This window comes from Gopherus evgoodei, chromosome 2 (genome assembly GCF_007399415.2).
Source record: "Gopherus evgoodei ecotype Sinaloan lineage chromosome 2, rGopEvg1_v1.p, whole genome shotgun sequence".
In the NCBI taxonomy this organism is placed as follows: Eukaryota; Metazoa; Chordata; order Testudines; family Testudinidae; genus Gopherus; species Gopherus evgoodei.
In genome coordinates, this window is record NC_044323.1 from 59,666,824 (window position 1) to 59,683,658 (window position 16,835).

Below are 16,835 nucleotides of genomic sequence, written 5' to 3' on the forward strand. Positions count from 1 at the left end.
AGAAGTGAACCACTCCAGTCTGCTCAGATTCAGAGTTCTTTCTCCTTCAGTGTTCATTAGTGTTTTATTGTTGTTAGTTGGTAGATAGGTAGGTAGTTATTAGTGTTTCAGTTCTGGGTGATGGTGGAACCGAAGAGGAGGAAGAAACTGGGATTCAAGGGACGTGCTTCATGCCCTGCTATCTTCCCAGTGTTGGATGTCTGGTGCCTCGAGTTTGGGAGAGAGTCACTCTGCATCTGGGTGTCATATCTGTTTGGAGACAGGCGAGCCCATTTTATCAGTTCATGGAGGCTTATTACATTAGACAAATGGGTTTAAGAAGTTATATAGAAAAAGTCTCTACCATACAGTTTGAAAGACTACCCCTCTCCACTTTCACATACCTTTCCCTTGTCAGGGTATCTTCTTGTGAGGATATTCTACTTTCAGAGGTAAAAAAAAAATTACTTTTGATAGTAGCTGTCGAGGAGGTACCTGAATACTTGGAATTGAGTTATATTCCAGGTACTTCTTGGTGCAGAAAAAGGATGGCGGAATTGTGACATTCCCCTGGTGTTATCTGGACTGGTGATCTGCTCAGTCACTTCAATCCTCAACTCTGGGAGCCAGCCTTACCCTCCTCTGCTGTGAGAACCTCCACTCCTGGGTTGTTTCTGCACAGCCTCTAACATGTAAGCTGCTCCCAATTACGTGAGTGAGCCAGCCGCTGCCTGGATTGTGAAGCCGAATGACACTAGCCAATATCTCCAGTCCCAGATACAACCCTAGGAACCTCTATCTGGCAGTGTCCAGTTATGCCTACTGGATGCTGCAAGCTTATATGAGTTCGTCAATTTAACAAAGAAATTGATACATACCATGCATGGATGGGAAAGACACTAAGCCATGAAGTAAATTCAGGAGTTCATCGCTGCATTTGCTTGCTTCTCCACTTGAATGTAGATCCTAAACCAGGCCCAACAAGCTACTCGGGCTGATCCAGCATGGCCACAAACATTCATTGGCTTGGCCTAGTTTCGTCCTCACGCTGTGACTGGGGAACAGCATCACAGACAATATCTCATGGTGGAAGAGTGCCCAACCTGATATCTGGAGGGTGGTTTACAACTCCTGGCCTCCCTTCATACAGAGCCCATCCTCTGGTTATGGAACCTGCACACCAAGCTCTGATATGGGCATATGAGGGAAGGTCCATATATAAAGCCTTCCATTATTTGTAAGAGGATGTTGGTGTTCAGCAGCCTACAGACGTGCCTTTTCTCTATCTCATGAAATTTCATTCAGACTTGTCTAAGATAAAATGTTGTTAATCACAATTCCCCTTCTCTCAGTTGTGTTCCTCAGGGAAATGTTGGCAGCTTGCCAAAATCACTAAACATTCTAAGGCCAGGTTCATAGCAGCACCAGCCTATGTTGTACTGGGAATACCAGGAGCATCTCTAGCAGCTGAAAGAGGAGAGGACTGGAGCTGGGCCAGACTTCCTTCACTCCATAAACTCCTGGACCAAGCACAGGGCCCTAGAGATCCTCCCACCAGTGGCTCTGCCTGGGGTAGGGGCTCATCCTGGGTGGGGGAGGTAAAGATAGATGAACAGGGCTTCACCTAACCACCTTCTGGACCCAACACATAGTGCCAGCAGCCATATCTCCCACTCTGAGGGAAACACATGAGTCAGGAGCTCCCCAGACTCTGGGGCTGGGGGCAAGAGACAGAGCAAGGCTGGGCTGGGACTTCCTTCCCCAACGACTACCTGGACCTGGTAATCTGTCTGTGCATCTGGGAAAAAAGTCTGCTCGCTCTACTAGCTGATGTTAGTCCTGTAGGCTCTAATATTTGCAGAGCCTATGCTGCAGTGCTTAAAGTTTAGGGTTCAAACTCTGCTCCTGATTTGTGATTGGGTTGCAGGTGGTTTTACAGTTACACTCACTAGACTTTGTTTTTACCTTTTTCTGTGCCTTACCATAATAACTCAGCAGAACTTACTCAGTAGCTGTGTGCAGGGTTTTTATTTATGCTAACAGGGCAGGTCCAAAAGAGAGTATTGACACCGCGTTACAGAAAGGGAAGAGGTTTTTGTGCATTAGGAATTTAGGAGAGTGGAACACTAAAGGGCTTCTTGATGGGCAGCATGTATATGTTCAAAGGATTGTATCTGTTCAGTGGAATTTTTTGTATTTATACCTGTCTGGCAAATTATTGCTGATATGTTGTTCCAACTCCTAGCACCATTTAACCTGTGGTATGTGTTACTGTCCTTCATACCATACAACCAAATGTTTGATACCCATTCTGTAGCCTCTGGTATGGTGATGGTTCTCATTTTCTTTTACTGGTCTCCATGATTGTGTAAATCAGTTAGTAGAAAAATGAGATTTGTTTTCATTTGTTGAGGTATATTCATTCATCCAAACAAGACTGGGCTTTGCTCACAGCCTTAGAAGACAAAGTCGTTTCCTTGGATATCATTTTTAAGATAGCTACAAAGGCAACAGTTCATTTTCCTGACTAAGAGAAAAGGTGGGAGGGAGATAATATGTGGGAAATAATTAGTGTCTTGGTGATAATGGGAGTACAGGAAAACAAAACCATTAGCTATGTACTAATTCTGTTTGGCAGGTTGTTCAGCTGGAGGAGCTTCTGGCAGTGCGTCACTCTGTCTTTGTGGTGGGAAACGCAGGCACAGGAAAAAGCAAGGTACAGTAGATGGCACATTTTCTGTCTGTCTTTTATAAAGTGTATTTCATTAGTTCACAGAGAAAAATATTCTCTTTCCACCAGGCTGCAATATGATACCATATTGCTCAGGCATTCCCAGCAGCAGGGATATGAAGTACAATCACAAAACTCAATGTTAAAGTGTAGGTTTGTCTCCTACGTATTACTTGCATGACTCAAAATGAGAATAGTCATGGCAATGCATAATGGACACTATATTTGGCAAACAGGTTTGAATGTTTGTTTTGGGATGTCAAGCTGGAAGGTGTAGTTAGATTACGAGCCAGGAAGAGTGAGGTCAAAGTTTCTTTATTCCAAAAGTAGTAGCTGAATATTTCTGAAAGTTGATACTCTTACACCTCAGCTACTACATTTTGACAGTCGTTATATAATGCCACATTTTTTCAATATTATGGTCCTTCAGATAGTAAGCAAAACTAGATGCCCTGGTCATTACTGTATATTATCTCCATTTTATCCAAGGGAATCTGAGGTCCAGAGAGATTAAATGATTTGCCTGAAGTCACACAGGGAGTCTCTGGTGGATCTGGGACTAAACCCAGATTTCTTGAGTCCTAGTTCAGTGGTTTGAGAAGTCAATCCTCATCCAAGCTTCTCCATTGGACCAGCTTCCTGTGGTTTACCAGAGTGAAGCCTTAGCAAAGTTGTCAGACCAGGATTCCCATTGGTCACTTTTATCTCTTCTGTGGGAGGCTGGCGGTAAAGTAGGGCAGAGAGGAGGGAGCATATGGAAACCAAGACATCTGTGGATGGGGGTTGACAGATCTGTCATTATTAATAAACAATGACGAAGCTAGAACCTTTTGGTTTGAGGTTCAGTTACTAAGTCACATCCATTGATCTTTTTCCCTCCTGCCCTTCAGGTTCTGAGAACTCTGAACCGAACATATGTGAACATGAAACAAAAGCTTGTGTGGAATGACCTAAACCCAAAAGCTGTGACCACTGATGAACTGTTTGGTTTTATACATCATGCAACCCGGGAATGGAAAGATGGCTAGTAGCAGTTAACATTACTTTCATCGCTAAGATCTATACAGTCCTCTATCTGGAAAAAACAAAACAAATGAGCATGTCTACCAGTCAAGGAGTCCAAAGCCATGAGAGTTTACTATATATTTCCATGCAATGAGATTTGGGATCAGGGCAAGAGTGGCCTTGGAAAGAGAGGAGAGCAATTGATCCTTTGCTATGTGGATCCTCTAGCCAGTTCCCAGCTGCAGAACAGGGGTGCCGAAGTAGAGGCGGGAGAGAGTGATCCTGCGGGCTGCTGGAGTGTCTAAGCAGCTTTCTCCGTAGCTCCCATGGAACCTCCTATACCTAGCCCACGTAATTAGGATTGATGCAGTGGAAAGAGTCTCCTTCTCAAACAGTACTATCATGCAGTCAAACCAGAAATCAGCCATTTTTATATCCAGTTAATTTGCTGTATCACCTGCTCACTGAGCATATTTCTTCTTTAATTTGAATGGCTGTTTAATAAGCAACCAGAAGGAAACCCATTCTTACATTGTTACAAAATCTTTTGTGTTTTTAATGATACAGTAGTGTTTCAGGAATATTTGTTCCAAAAGGTTGTATTGAAGCACTATATTGATTGGATTTTATTTAAACATAATTTGCAGGTCTCTTCTCATCTCTTCTAAGAGAGCAGGCTAATATTACCCAGGATGGGCCAAAATGGATCGTCCTAGATGGAGATATAGATCCTATGTGGATTGAATCACTGAATACTGTCATGGATGATAACAAGGTGAGTAACAGGAAAAACATCCAAAAATATTTAAATAAATGGTATTCTTTTATTGTATAACAGTGCAATTAATCATGATTCATTTTTTAATCACACGATTAATCACGATTCATTTTTTTAAATCACTTGACAGCCCTAATTTTAACCGTTCTTTTTTTATCTTCACTATTGCTAATTAGTGCAATGCCAGTTGGTAACAACCATATCTCTTTCATACCTGATCTCACACAATGGAGAGGTTTAAAGTCATTCTGTCTACACTGTAAAGGTATATGCACCTCTCAGTGAATATGTATGTGTAATGGGGGTTACAAATGTACTTTGAGATATGATTCAAAGCATCAGCCAAAATATAGTAATTATTATTAATGTTAATTATTGGCATTTGCAGAGTGCTTTTTCCTTCAAAAATCTAAACCAGTTTTACACACACTCATGAATGAAGCCCAACAACACTACTATGAGGTTGGTAAGTATTATTATACCTGATGCACAGAAATTGTAAGTAACTTGCCTACTCAAGTTAGTAAGAGAGACAGGAATAGGATAGAAACCTCTGACTCCCAGTCCTGTACTCTAATCACATGATTGCTACTATGCAAGAAAAACAACAGTGTTTGCTACAAGAAATGCTACAATGTAATTAAATACATTCTAAATTTAATGTTATAAACATTATTGTAGCTCATACCTGACCTTTAAACAGGTTTCTTTTTTTTAAGATAGTTAAGATAATTATTACACTTCAAGATAATTTTCACACGACTAAAAATAAACCTATATGGATTCGGCTGTCTATAAAATTAACTGAACTGACAAGCATATGGTATGCTATAAAATATGGCCTCTCATTTATGCTCTAATGTGTTTTTACAAGAAAAATCATGGCCTTACATTTTAAATTTGGAAGAATCCTATCATGTCCATATTCATTCTGAAGGGTGTGCATGCCTGCAAACATATGCTATAAATAAACCTGAAATCTACATAGGTCTATAATATGTACAGGCCTGTTCTTGATAAGGCTCGTTAGAATGCCTGTCTTAAGTGGCTTTTGTTCAGTGCTTTACTGGTGATGTTTAGGTCCTGACCCTTGCCAGCAATGAACGTGTCCCTCTGACTCCATCGATGAGGCTGCTCTTTGAGATACACCATTTAAAAACGGCTACCCCAGCTACAGTGTCTAGAGCAGGTATTCTTTATGTGAACCCCCAGGACCTTGGTTGGAATCCGTGAGTATTTTATCTTTTAAAGATACATTCAAAACAATGATAAAACAATATTACCAATTAGCTTAATAGGAATAGAATCCATTAATTTGCATGATTGGCTAATTCTAGTTTTGATAATTTAATATTATTTACTATATATAGATACTTGTACACATGCATGTGCATGCAGATGCAGTTAAAAATTGTCAGCATTGGGATTATCTGTTCCATATTTTATATATCCTTTACATCCCTGGTTTATTTGTCTGTCTCAATCTGGGAAGTTCTGAATCTGATTCTCAGCTATTTACAATGCAAGCTTGGCAACTGTAAGAGATAGGTCTCAAGCAGTGAACTGACTAGACACACTAGAGGCATCTGTCAGCCTTTTGTTACTATCCCTCTGTTTTGCTGCGCTGTTACCTGTTATAGAAAGTACAGTTGTGAGAGGTGCCAGATCAACTTCCCATTTGTCTTCTGAACCATGTTTTTCCCTTCTTTGATTTATTTTAGAGTCATGATTCTGTGAAAATTGATTACAAAAACTGTGGCCATGCAGTCAACATTTTAAATTTCAATTATAAATTTTGATGAAAAATTGAAATTTGGGAAATTCCTACTGTCTCTAATTTGTATTATAGTAGCGCCTAGCAACCACACCTGAAATTGGGTCCTCATTGTGCTCTTTGCTGTATGAACATATATTATAAGTGTTGTCCTAGAAGAAATATAGTTAACATGATAATTTAATGTAAAAAGTGGGAGGTTGGTCTAAGTATACAAGATATCCAACAAGGCAAATAAGTATTAGAGGTTAACGTCAACATATGAATACAGTACTAGCCTAATCTCACAGTAACAATTGAGGAGTATTGAGATGGGTTTGGGAGGGGTGACCCTGAAAAGTCAGGTATCAGAGTGGCCAATATAACATAATATGGCCATACCAGTTTAAAGAACATTTGGTTAATATTCCTGAACATCCATCCTTCAATGTGAGTTTAGAAGCATTAACAGTGGACAAATCAGATTTTTCCCCCAAATGTTTATCAGTAGCTCCAAACATATGACTAGTCCAGCCTCGGGTCCATGTCTTGATTAGCATCATGGTAAGGAAGTTTACTTATCCGTTGTGGTAGGAGCTAGAGGCTGAGTAAGTGTCTCTGTGCTACCTATAGATATATTATGCTCTTTCCAATTAGGTCTTATGTTATGAACAATACTGAAAATAATTCTAATAAGTTAAATGTAACTTGGACAAAACTGACTCATATAAAATTTTGATATTTGTATTTACAGATGCCTCTTCTGTAAAATGTAAGGCCAGATCCTAGCCTTGGCTCCAGCAGCTTTGTGCTGTTTCAGCAGCATGACAGCAACCAGAAAGCTGGCTGGGTCTGGCATAGTTATGTCACCCTCTTCCTTGCCTTCCCTAGAGGAGAGGATGTGGTCAAGGAAAGAGGGTATAGTTGGGCGCCACTCTGCTCAGGTGCCACAACAGCCCCTTGGGATGCAATGGTTACAATGAGCTCTGCTCAAGCAAGTGCAGCTGCAATAGAGCTGGAACAATGAAGCAGCAAAGTCAGCAGATGACACAAAATTATTCAAGATGGTTAAGTCCAAAGCAGAGAGTGAGGTGTTACAAAGGGACCTCACAAAGCTGGGTGACTGGGCAACTAAATGGCAGATGAAATTCAATGTTAATAAGTGCAAAGCATTGCACACTGAAAAAAATAATCCAACTGTACATAGACAATGAAGGGTTCTAAATTAGCTATTACCACCCAAAAAAGAGAACTTGGAGTCACCGGCTATCGTTCTCTGAAAACTTCAGCTCAGCATACAGCAGTGGAAAAAATGGCTAACCATATTTTAGGAACTACTAGGAAAGGGATAAAAAATTAAGATATGAAATATTATAGTGTCACTAAATGAATCCATGGTGCACCCACACCTTGAATAATGTGTGTAGGTCTGATTGCCCCATCTCAAAAAAGATTCAGCAAAGGGCATCTAAGATGATCAGGAGTATGGAATGGCTTCCATGCTAGGAGATGCTAAGAAGATTAAAATTATTAGGCTGAGAAAAGAAACAACTAAGGGGATATGGTTGAGGTCTATGATAACTTGAGTGGTGTATAAAAAGTGAATAGAGAAGTTTTATTTATCCTTTCACCCAGTACAAAACGGGGGTCAGCCAATGAAATTAATAGATAGCAGGTTTAATACAAACAATTAAGTATTTTTTCACACAGTGCACAACTAACCTGTGGAACTCATTGTCATGGGATGTTGTCATGGCCAAAAGTATAACTGGGTTCAAAAAAGAACCAGATAAGCTAATGGAGGATAGGTCCATCAATGGCTATTAACCAAGATAGTCAGAGACACAGACCCATGCGCTGGGTGACAATAAACCTCTTACTACCAGAAGCTGCAAGTGGAAGATTAGGTACATCATTTCATAACTGTCCTGTTCTTAACCGTCCCCCTGAAGGCTGCTGTCTGAGACAGGACACTGAGAAAGATGGACTGTGGTATGACCCAGTATGGCAGCTCTTGTTCTTATGGTGCTGGCAACACTTGTGTACTGTTCCAAGCATTGCTGTGTGTGGACATGAGGTACATCACAAGTGTGTAGAATTGCAAGGGCCTGACTCTAATCTCAACAAAGCAATTGTGTGTTGAACTTCTCTGGACTTCTCCCCTACAATATCTGGTATCTTTCTGTTGTGTTTTGCAGGTATGTTGCCAGTTGGATAGAAACAAGAAGCCACCAATCTGAAAAAGCTAATTTAACTATCCTCTTTGATAAATATGTGCCTCCCTGCTTAGATCAGCTCAGAACAAGCTTTAAAACTATCACTCCTATTCCCGAGAATAGTATGGTGCAGGTATGCATTAGGATTATATTAAAAATGTAAGTCAGTAAGTATAGATAACAAAATTTCTGAAATCTATCCTGAATATGCAACCTTATTTTTGGTGCACATGAAGGCAAGCTGTTAAAATAGGTGTGCGTCTGGAAAGTGTGTAAAGTTAATAGGTTCTACATTTATTTTACGGGACAAATAAGTGTGAGAAATGGACACATTTTTGGAGTCCCACTTCTTTCCATCATTACTGGGAGTGGGGAAAGAGGCAGTGATCCAAAGATGTCCTCCTGCTGGGATCCACTGTAACAAGAACTATTTAGGGGTTGCAACACTGGACTGAGATCCAGGACATCTGAGTTCTAATCTTGCCTCTACCACAGACTTCCCATGTGACCTTGGGAAAGTCATTTAATCGGACTGTGCTTCCATTCTGCATCTCTAAAATGGGGATAATAGTTCCCAACCTCATAGGGGTGTTGTTAAATTTATCCACCTTTGTGAGATGCTAAAATACCATAGTAATGGGAGCCATATCAACACCTATAAAGAGAGAAAAATCCATTGTGTTGATGTCCAGTATATTGGCATTGATACCAATTATTGAATGATAGAAGAGGTTAAAACTAAACACTGAACACCAGTCAGCCAGCACACAGAGCTTTCATGTGAGTCATCTTTACAACTCTGAATGTTTTAAATGATCATGAAGCAGGGCTCATGTGGAGGAAAAAGAAGAGTGTGATCATATAATAAGACTGCATCCTAACATATACACCTGCACTTTGTCATTTTCTGAATTTCAAATGCTTCATTGTATCTTTTGTAAAGCTGGGTGGAGAAATTTTGACAGAACCACATTCCATAGGTATATATGGTTCTATTAAAATTGATATACTTGGCCAAAATTTTGTTTTGGAAGAAAGACAGAAAAAAAAGAAGTCCTGACAATGAATGTCAAAACAGTTTATTTTGACATTTTTATAACTAAATGTTTCAATTTTTCATTTTGAAACTGGTTTTCATCTGCAAAATGTGTTTGTATTATGTATTCTAATTTTGCCCAAATGAAATGTTTTGACACAAAATGAGAACGTTTGGAATTTTCTTTTGCAGAGAATTTCAAAATGTTTGGTTTTCATTCCAATTTGGAACGAAGCCAAATCTTGAAATCCTTCCCGAAATGGAACTTCCATTCTCTGCACAGATCTGTTTGTAACCTTAATGTTGTTTTAAGGTAATCTTTCTGCATGCAATAGTAAGTTGATTGCATGGTTAACTTGAAATTATTCTGCAAAAATCATGAGTTATACAATATTTATGTATTTTTGTTATGTGATTGTTATGTTGATCAATTTATCTTTAGGAATAAATTGGAAAATTTTCCTTAACATGAATTATTTCTCTATAGTCTGAATGCTTAATAAGAGTTTTTAGATTTACCCATTGTTTCCAGCAAAGAGGGTCTGTCCTGTCCCACATGGGCTGTTCTTAACTCTTTCCTTTCAAAGGCATGGAATAAAACATCTTTCAATGATGGCAGAGTAAAGGGCAGTGTGGATAACCTACTAAAATTTCTTTTATTCTATTCAGAGATTCTGAGTTGTTTTTTACAATTTTGTACAAATAGTGTAGACAGGAAAAAGTATTACAAGCAGAAATACCATGCAGCAAATTCTGTGTCAGAAAGAAACTAAAATGAAAAGATGTTATGAATTAAAAATACAGTAATATATAATCTGAGTAGTCATTTTAGAAGTTTAAAAGAACTTATGGAAATTTCTATTTTTATGGGAACAGCCTTTTGATGTTTGCTCTTGTGGAAGCTATTTTTATTTTGGTGTATTTAATTTGCAGTACTTGCATTTAAGTAGGGTTTATTCATACGGAGGAAGGTATTGAGTGACCGACTCTTGAATTCTTGCGTAGAGCCAGAGTGTTACTTAGTTTGGTTTAATGTACAAGTGGAGAGGAAGATACAGCAGACAGCACAGTTCTCAATGGTAAAATTAGCCTAACAAACTTGTCACTGTGGTTTCTCGTTTTTCCTTCTTTAAATGCCAGCCTCCTTTTCTTGCATTATATAGTCATCCTTGCAGGATACTTAGTCTTCAGCTCAGTACATCATGTTGCCCCTGTGACTGAGTCACCATCAGCACCCTCAGGAGCAAGGATTCAAAGATCATGCTCTTCACCACCTTTCTTTCTTTCTTTTTTTTTTTTTTTAAGACTCTTTGTTCTCTGTTGGATTGTTTGCTGACCCCTGAAAATGTGTCTCCTGACTGCCCAAGAGAGCTCTATGAGATCTACTTTGTCTTCGCCTGTGTTTGGGCTTTTGGTGGTGCACTCTTTCAAGATCAGGTAAGCTAGAGAGCAGTTTACACAACCAAATTATATTGTTATGCATTTAAGAAGTATTGGGCTAAATTGTACCTCTTCAGCCAGCAGTGGTGGTTGGGGAGTGCAGAGATGCACTGTCCCCTGGGTGCTCCTGCAAATGCTGTATCTGAGGCAGGCATGAAGCATCTGAAGGTCAGAACAGCCCTTATTTATTATTTGGTATTGTAGCGCCTAGGAGCCTCAGTCGTGGACCGAGATCCCATTGTGCTAGGGACTGTACAAACAGTACAGAAAGACTGTCCCTTCCCCAAAGACTGTTCTCTTTGTAAGGGTGAGACAGGCACTTCTCTCTTATTGACTTAGCTCTGGTGGCACATGACTATGGCTCAGCTTACAATTTTCTCCCAGCACGTAGGAGGCTAGCACCATTATCTGCACTTGCCAGGAGCATAAACTGCATTCATAGAGTGCAATGACTGATACCTGCAAGGGAGCACTATGTGAGTGGAGTACACTTTCCAGTACATCATGATACATCCTTCCTAATTGAGACCATTCCTGAGACCTTTTGTGAGGCTCCATCACATGCTGTGGGTAGGAATCCTCTGTTGGATAATATCCTCAACAGGCATTTAGAAGACTTTTTTTATCAAGATGTCTGCTGGGTTCTGTAATTTCTGCCCAGCCAGACCTCTGTATTAAAGATTAACATGACTGAATTGGCTACATTTTAATATAAATAAGGTGTACTCCCCGTGGATGTGTGATGGGGGTTATAATGTCCAAGAGGTAAAGGAGGAACTCACATAGACATTAAGAAGCAGGAAGTGCCCCAGCTGCACTGATAACAGCTATTATCGAGGCTGTCCATCAGAAGCCTGGAGAAAAATCTTTCCATGGAAGAAGAGACTGACCTCAACACCTAGAGGGGTCTTGGGGCTCTTTAGAATTCTTTCAGCCTGTCCCTGGAAAGTTATTCCTGGATAATAAAGAAAAACAGCCCTCTAATTTCATCACTATTTAAATTTGACCTACACTTAACTGCTTACTTTTTGGCAGCGAGGTGGAGAATGGGGAAGGCAGGTGGGTTTAATCTGGAGGGCTCCTGATTTCAGCCTTTAAAAGAGTGACACCAGGCTAGCATCAGTCACTTCAGCCAGAAGGTCCATATGCCCTGAATTAAACACTGTTTGAGTGCCCTTGATTACTACAACTGCATTAGAGTGTTATAAACAATCATCAAATTTGTATGTGTGCCTGCAGTGTTTGTTCTGAATCTTTTTTTATATGCTTCTGTATTTACACATTATAAGAACTTCATGCTGTAGACATAACACAGTAGACCATAATATATTCAAGAACTAAATAACAAATAATTTTGTAATATTTTTATAGCTTTCAAATTATCAAGCTGAATTCAGCCGCTGGTGGCTCAAGGAGATGAAAGCAGTGAAGTTTCCATCCCAGGGTACAATTTTTGATTATTATCTTGACCCAAAGACTAGGAAATTCTTGCCCTGGACTGATAAAGTTCCAAAATTTGATATGGATCCAGAAACACCTTTACAGGTACAATATATGTGTACTGAAGGCATGTATGGATGAACACTGTTTTTTGTAGTTTTTTATTTTTATCATTGATTTGAATATCCTCTTAGATGTCTGAAAATAATGTTCTCCAAATATAAGTATTTGGGTAGATCTCTATTGTTGGCTCCGTACTTGTATATCTAAGTGACTAGGGGATAATAGCAACACTTACGTACTGCTTTACATTATAAAACACTGCACAAACACAAATTAGTTGACACAATGCCCCATGAAATAAGTGATTATGATCTTTATTTCATAGATGAGGAAACTGAGGCACAAAGTCAGTTTAATGAAGTGGCCAACAATATCCAAGTTTATTAATAAAAATATTGAATAGCACCGGATCAAGGACAGACCTCTGTGGATCCCCACCAGATAAATCCTCCTTTCCCCAGTTTGATAGCAAACCATTGATAACTACTCCGAGTACAGTCTTTCTTTGCACCATACTCAAAGAGTAGTTATCAATGATTTTCTGTCAAACTGGGGTTGGGGAGGAAGGGGAAGAAGTATTTAGTGGGGTCCCACAAAGGTCTGTCCTGGGTATGGTACTATTCAATATTTTTAATTAATGATTTGGATAATGGAGTGGAGAGTGTGCTTTATAAAATGTGTGGATGGGGGGAGAGGTTGCTCATGCTTTGGAGGACAGAATTAGAATTCAAATGACCTAGACAAATTAGAGAATTGGTCTGAAATCAACTGAATATAGGAGAAGTGCAAAGTACTACACTTAGGGAATTAAAAATGCACAACTACATAATGAAGAAGAACTAGGTAAGTGGTAGTATGGCTGAGAAGGATCTGAGGGTTATAGTGAGTCACAAATTGAATGAGTCAGCAATGTGGTGCAGTTAAGGAGAAGGCTAATGTAATTCTGGGGTGTTTAACGGGAGTGTTGTACATAAGGCATGATCGGTAATTAACTCACTCTACTCAGTGCTGGTGAGGCCTCAGCTGGAGTACTGTGTCCAGTACTGGATGCCACACTTTAAGAAAGATGTGAACAAATTGGAGAGAATCCAGAAGAAACTAACAAAAATGATTAAAGGTTTAGAAAACCTGATCTATGAGAAAAGGCTAAAAAATAAGTTATGTTTAGTCTTGAGAAAAGAAGAGCGAGCAGAGTCCTAATAACAGTCTTCAAATATGTTAAGGGCTGTTATTAGAGGATAGTGATAAATTGTTCTCCATATCTGCTGAAGGTAGGGCAAAAAGTAATGGACTTAATATGCAATAGGGAGATTTAGATTAGATTTCCTGAAACCCTTTTTAATTATGAGGATAGTTAAGCTCTGTAATAGGCTGCCAAGTGAGGTGGGGGAATCTCCGTCATAGGAGGTATTTAAGAACAAGTTAGACAAACACCTGTCAGGAACGGTATAGGTGCAATAGGTCCTGCCTCACTGCAGGGGGCTAGTCTTGATGACCTCTTGAGGTCTCTTCCAGCCTTACAGTTCTGTGATTCTGTAATAGTGGCAGACTCATAACTACCATCCATCACAACATTAACTCTTCTCCTCTCCAACTTTCTGCACGTTTCTTTCATCAACTATCTTCTCTCCACACTAATAGCTATGGATAGTTGGTGTGGTGGGAAGCAGTATGTTTGATTAAGACTGTGATAGAAAGCTGGTGTTCCTAAAAAGGTTGTGGTGGGTGGTTTGTGGTATACAGTAGCTATGTTTATGGTAAAGGGTGAAGGAGTAGAAAGAATGTGCTACTAGTTATGTCACCTTTTAATTTCCTTATTTTGCGTGGTTTTGTATCAGATATGTTAAATGTGTAGCTATCTGAAATGAATCTCGACAATTTTGTGTGTATTAATTTCCTAGGGTTTTTTAAATGCTTAAATGAGAGTAGGAGTATTATGAGGCAGAGTGAACATGTGAGGAAATAGAAGTGTGCAGCTGCTGATGAAAAACATTTTAATCTATTAGCAGCCACACACATCTTCTTTGTTGTAGGATAGAATCTGACAGAAAAGCAGACCTTCTGGAGAGGAAAAAAGGTTTTATCTGGCAGAGAAGATTTTATGGGCTCATGGTGCAGAAAGCTTATCCGTTGGCAACCAATGGAACATTATCTTTGTTATGATGAACAAAAGCCAAACATTAATATAAATCCAAATTAAAAACTCCTAACCATTGCACTAGATCTATTCAACATTAACCTTTCTGCTAATTTTTGTGTAGATAGTGTTTAAAAAAAAATTGGCTAGATTTCTTCTAGAGTCCAATTTCAAAGACTTCCTATTAAAAATTATGAAAAGAAATAAAATATTCAGAACATTCAAAGGACATAAAAATTAACCCTGTGTAAAATTTCACATCAATAATCTGCTTACATTTAGGCTAGGTCTACACTGGGCGGCGGGTGGAGGGGTCGACCTAAGATACACGCGTAGCTGAAGTTGGCTTATCTTAGGTCGATTTACCTGGCCACGAGGACGGCGGCACGTCAACTGCTGCTGCTCCCCCGTCGACTCCGCTTCTGCCTCTCGCTGCGGTGGAGTTCCGGAATCGACAGCAGCACAATTGGGGATTGATTTTATTGCATTTATACTGGACATGATAAATCGAACCTCGATAGATAGATCACTACTCACCGGATTGGCGGGTAGTATAGATGTATCCTTAGAGAAAAACGGAAAGATATGTCCCACTTTAAGCATGTTTTTAAAATTCCACCCAAGCTATATATCTGGGGCCACTACCAGATAGCTCCATAATATTTAAAAAAAAAAACCAACACTTGTGTTGTATTAACTTAAGCAAGGAGTAAAAACTGTTGCTGCTTCTCTCTCTCGATTTTTCAGGCAGTCCTTGTTCACACATCTGAGACCACACGTCTCAGATACTTTACTGATCTGCTGCTGGAGAGAGGCAAACCAGTCATGCTTGTTGGAAATGCAGGAGTAGGAAAAACAGTATTTGTAGGGGATAGACTTGCTGCTTTCCCCGATGATTACATGGTGTCTAATGTTCCCTTCAACTACTATACTACGTCATCGGTGCTACAAAGTAAGTCTCTCATAAATATTATGATATAAGAAACCTGGATTATTCTTTTGGTGGCAGAGACCAGAATTCGACCAATGGTGCCTGTATGATTGTTAAGATACTGCATACCTACAAAGTGCCTGCCTGGTACAGTAGTCTGTGTTTTGTCAAACCAAAATGTCTTTCTTGAATTATGTATTACAGGATAAGTAATGGGATGTTAAAACTTATATATACGAGTGTGTGTGTGTGTGTGTGTGTATGTATGTATGTATGTATATGTTATTAAGTGATTTAGCTCCTCAGAAGGCCTAATGTAGATATGCCACTTCAAATAATTGCTTAGTGAAGCCAAAACTATAGAAGTTGTCCAAGTAATAGGATTCCATTTCTATGGCATTGAGAGTGGTCAGTATTTTACAGATAGAGATTCATTAGGAAAAATTTTCTAGTACTATTGCTTCAAATGATCACTCAATAACATTGCAGTGAAATATTTGTGGTTGTAGAGAAGGTAGAAAGAGAAAAGAATTTTGAAAAGATACATTAAAAATGTGTGTCCAGTAGTTTGATCTCACATTGCAACACTGAGTGGCACCAGTCTTTCATGACATAGAATGCCATTAGAATGGATCTTTAGAGTTAAAACATATGAGTCCTGAAGAGCAACAATTAATGTTTGAATATTTTCTTTAAAAGTTAGCAAATGCAAATATAAAATTAATTCCCTAAAGCCTTCGCAATGCTCAGCTTTATGACAATTGTTCTGGCTGATGAACAGGAGAAATCAGACAATCTTTAGAAAGTTGACCATCTCTGCCCATTTCTTCTTCCTATTCCAAGAGAGAGAAATGCTATAAATGGATATGCCACTTGTAGCCCTCCTCCTTTTACAGAAAGCATGAACTGTATTGATATAATTACTTAGGAAAGAGATGAGCAGTCTTAGTCACTATGTACAAAGCTGTGAAAAGAATTATAATTCTTATAATTTCACAGTAAGATAAAAAAATGTTTTTTTTCCCTCTTTTGGAAACTTCATCAACATTAGAATCAATGGGGAAAAAATTTTAAAAATGTCAAAGTCGCCTAATCTAGACTTTCAGTGAAAATTTTATGCACTGTCTGTTACTGCCAATGGCTCGGATTATCACTAGGGTCTTAAAAACCTCCACTGAATATATTTTCTAAGGCTGTCAAGTGATTAAAAAAATTTAATTGCACTGCTAAACAATAATAGAATACCATATATTTAAATATTTTAGATGTTTTTTATATTTTCAAATATATTGATTTCAATTACAATACAGAGTACAAAATGTACAG

At 38.9% G+C, this 16,835-nt stretch overlaps 1 protein-coding gene across 11 annotated transcripts in view; it reads left to right on the plus strand.

Moving 5' to 3' along the window:
- Positions 1-16,835, plus strand: part of DNAH11 (dynein axonemal heavy chain 11) — a 296,073-nt gene that overhangs the window by 121,331 nt on the left and 157,907 nt on the right. For 9 of the 11 annotated variants that reach the window (XM_030550733.1, XM_030550734.1, XM_030550737.1 and 6 more), the window contains 8 exons: positions 2,618-2,695; positions 3,601-3,733; positions 4,363-4,490; positions 5,574-5,722; positions 8,445-8,595; positions 10,804-10,935; positions 12,310-12,483; positions 15,326-15,530. In XM_030550733.1, coding sequence (XP_030406593.1) covers positions 2,618-2,695; positions 3,601-3,733; positions 4,363-4,490; positions 5,574-5,722; positions 8,445-8,595; positions 10,804-10,935; positions 12,310-12,483; positions 15,326-15,530 — 1,150 coding nt within the window. Of the gene's footprint in view, positions 1-2,617; positions 2,696-3,600; positions 3,734-4,362; positions 4,491-5,573; positions 5,723-8,444; positions 8,596-10,803; positions 10,936-11,451; positions 11,509-12,309; positions 12,484-15,325; positions 15,531-16,835 lie in introns of those variants that run through there. The other 2 variants (XM_030550743.1, XM_030550744.1) reach the window with 2 other exon arrangements.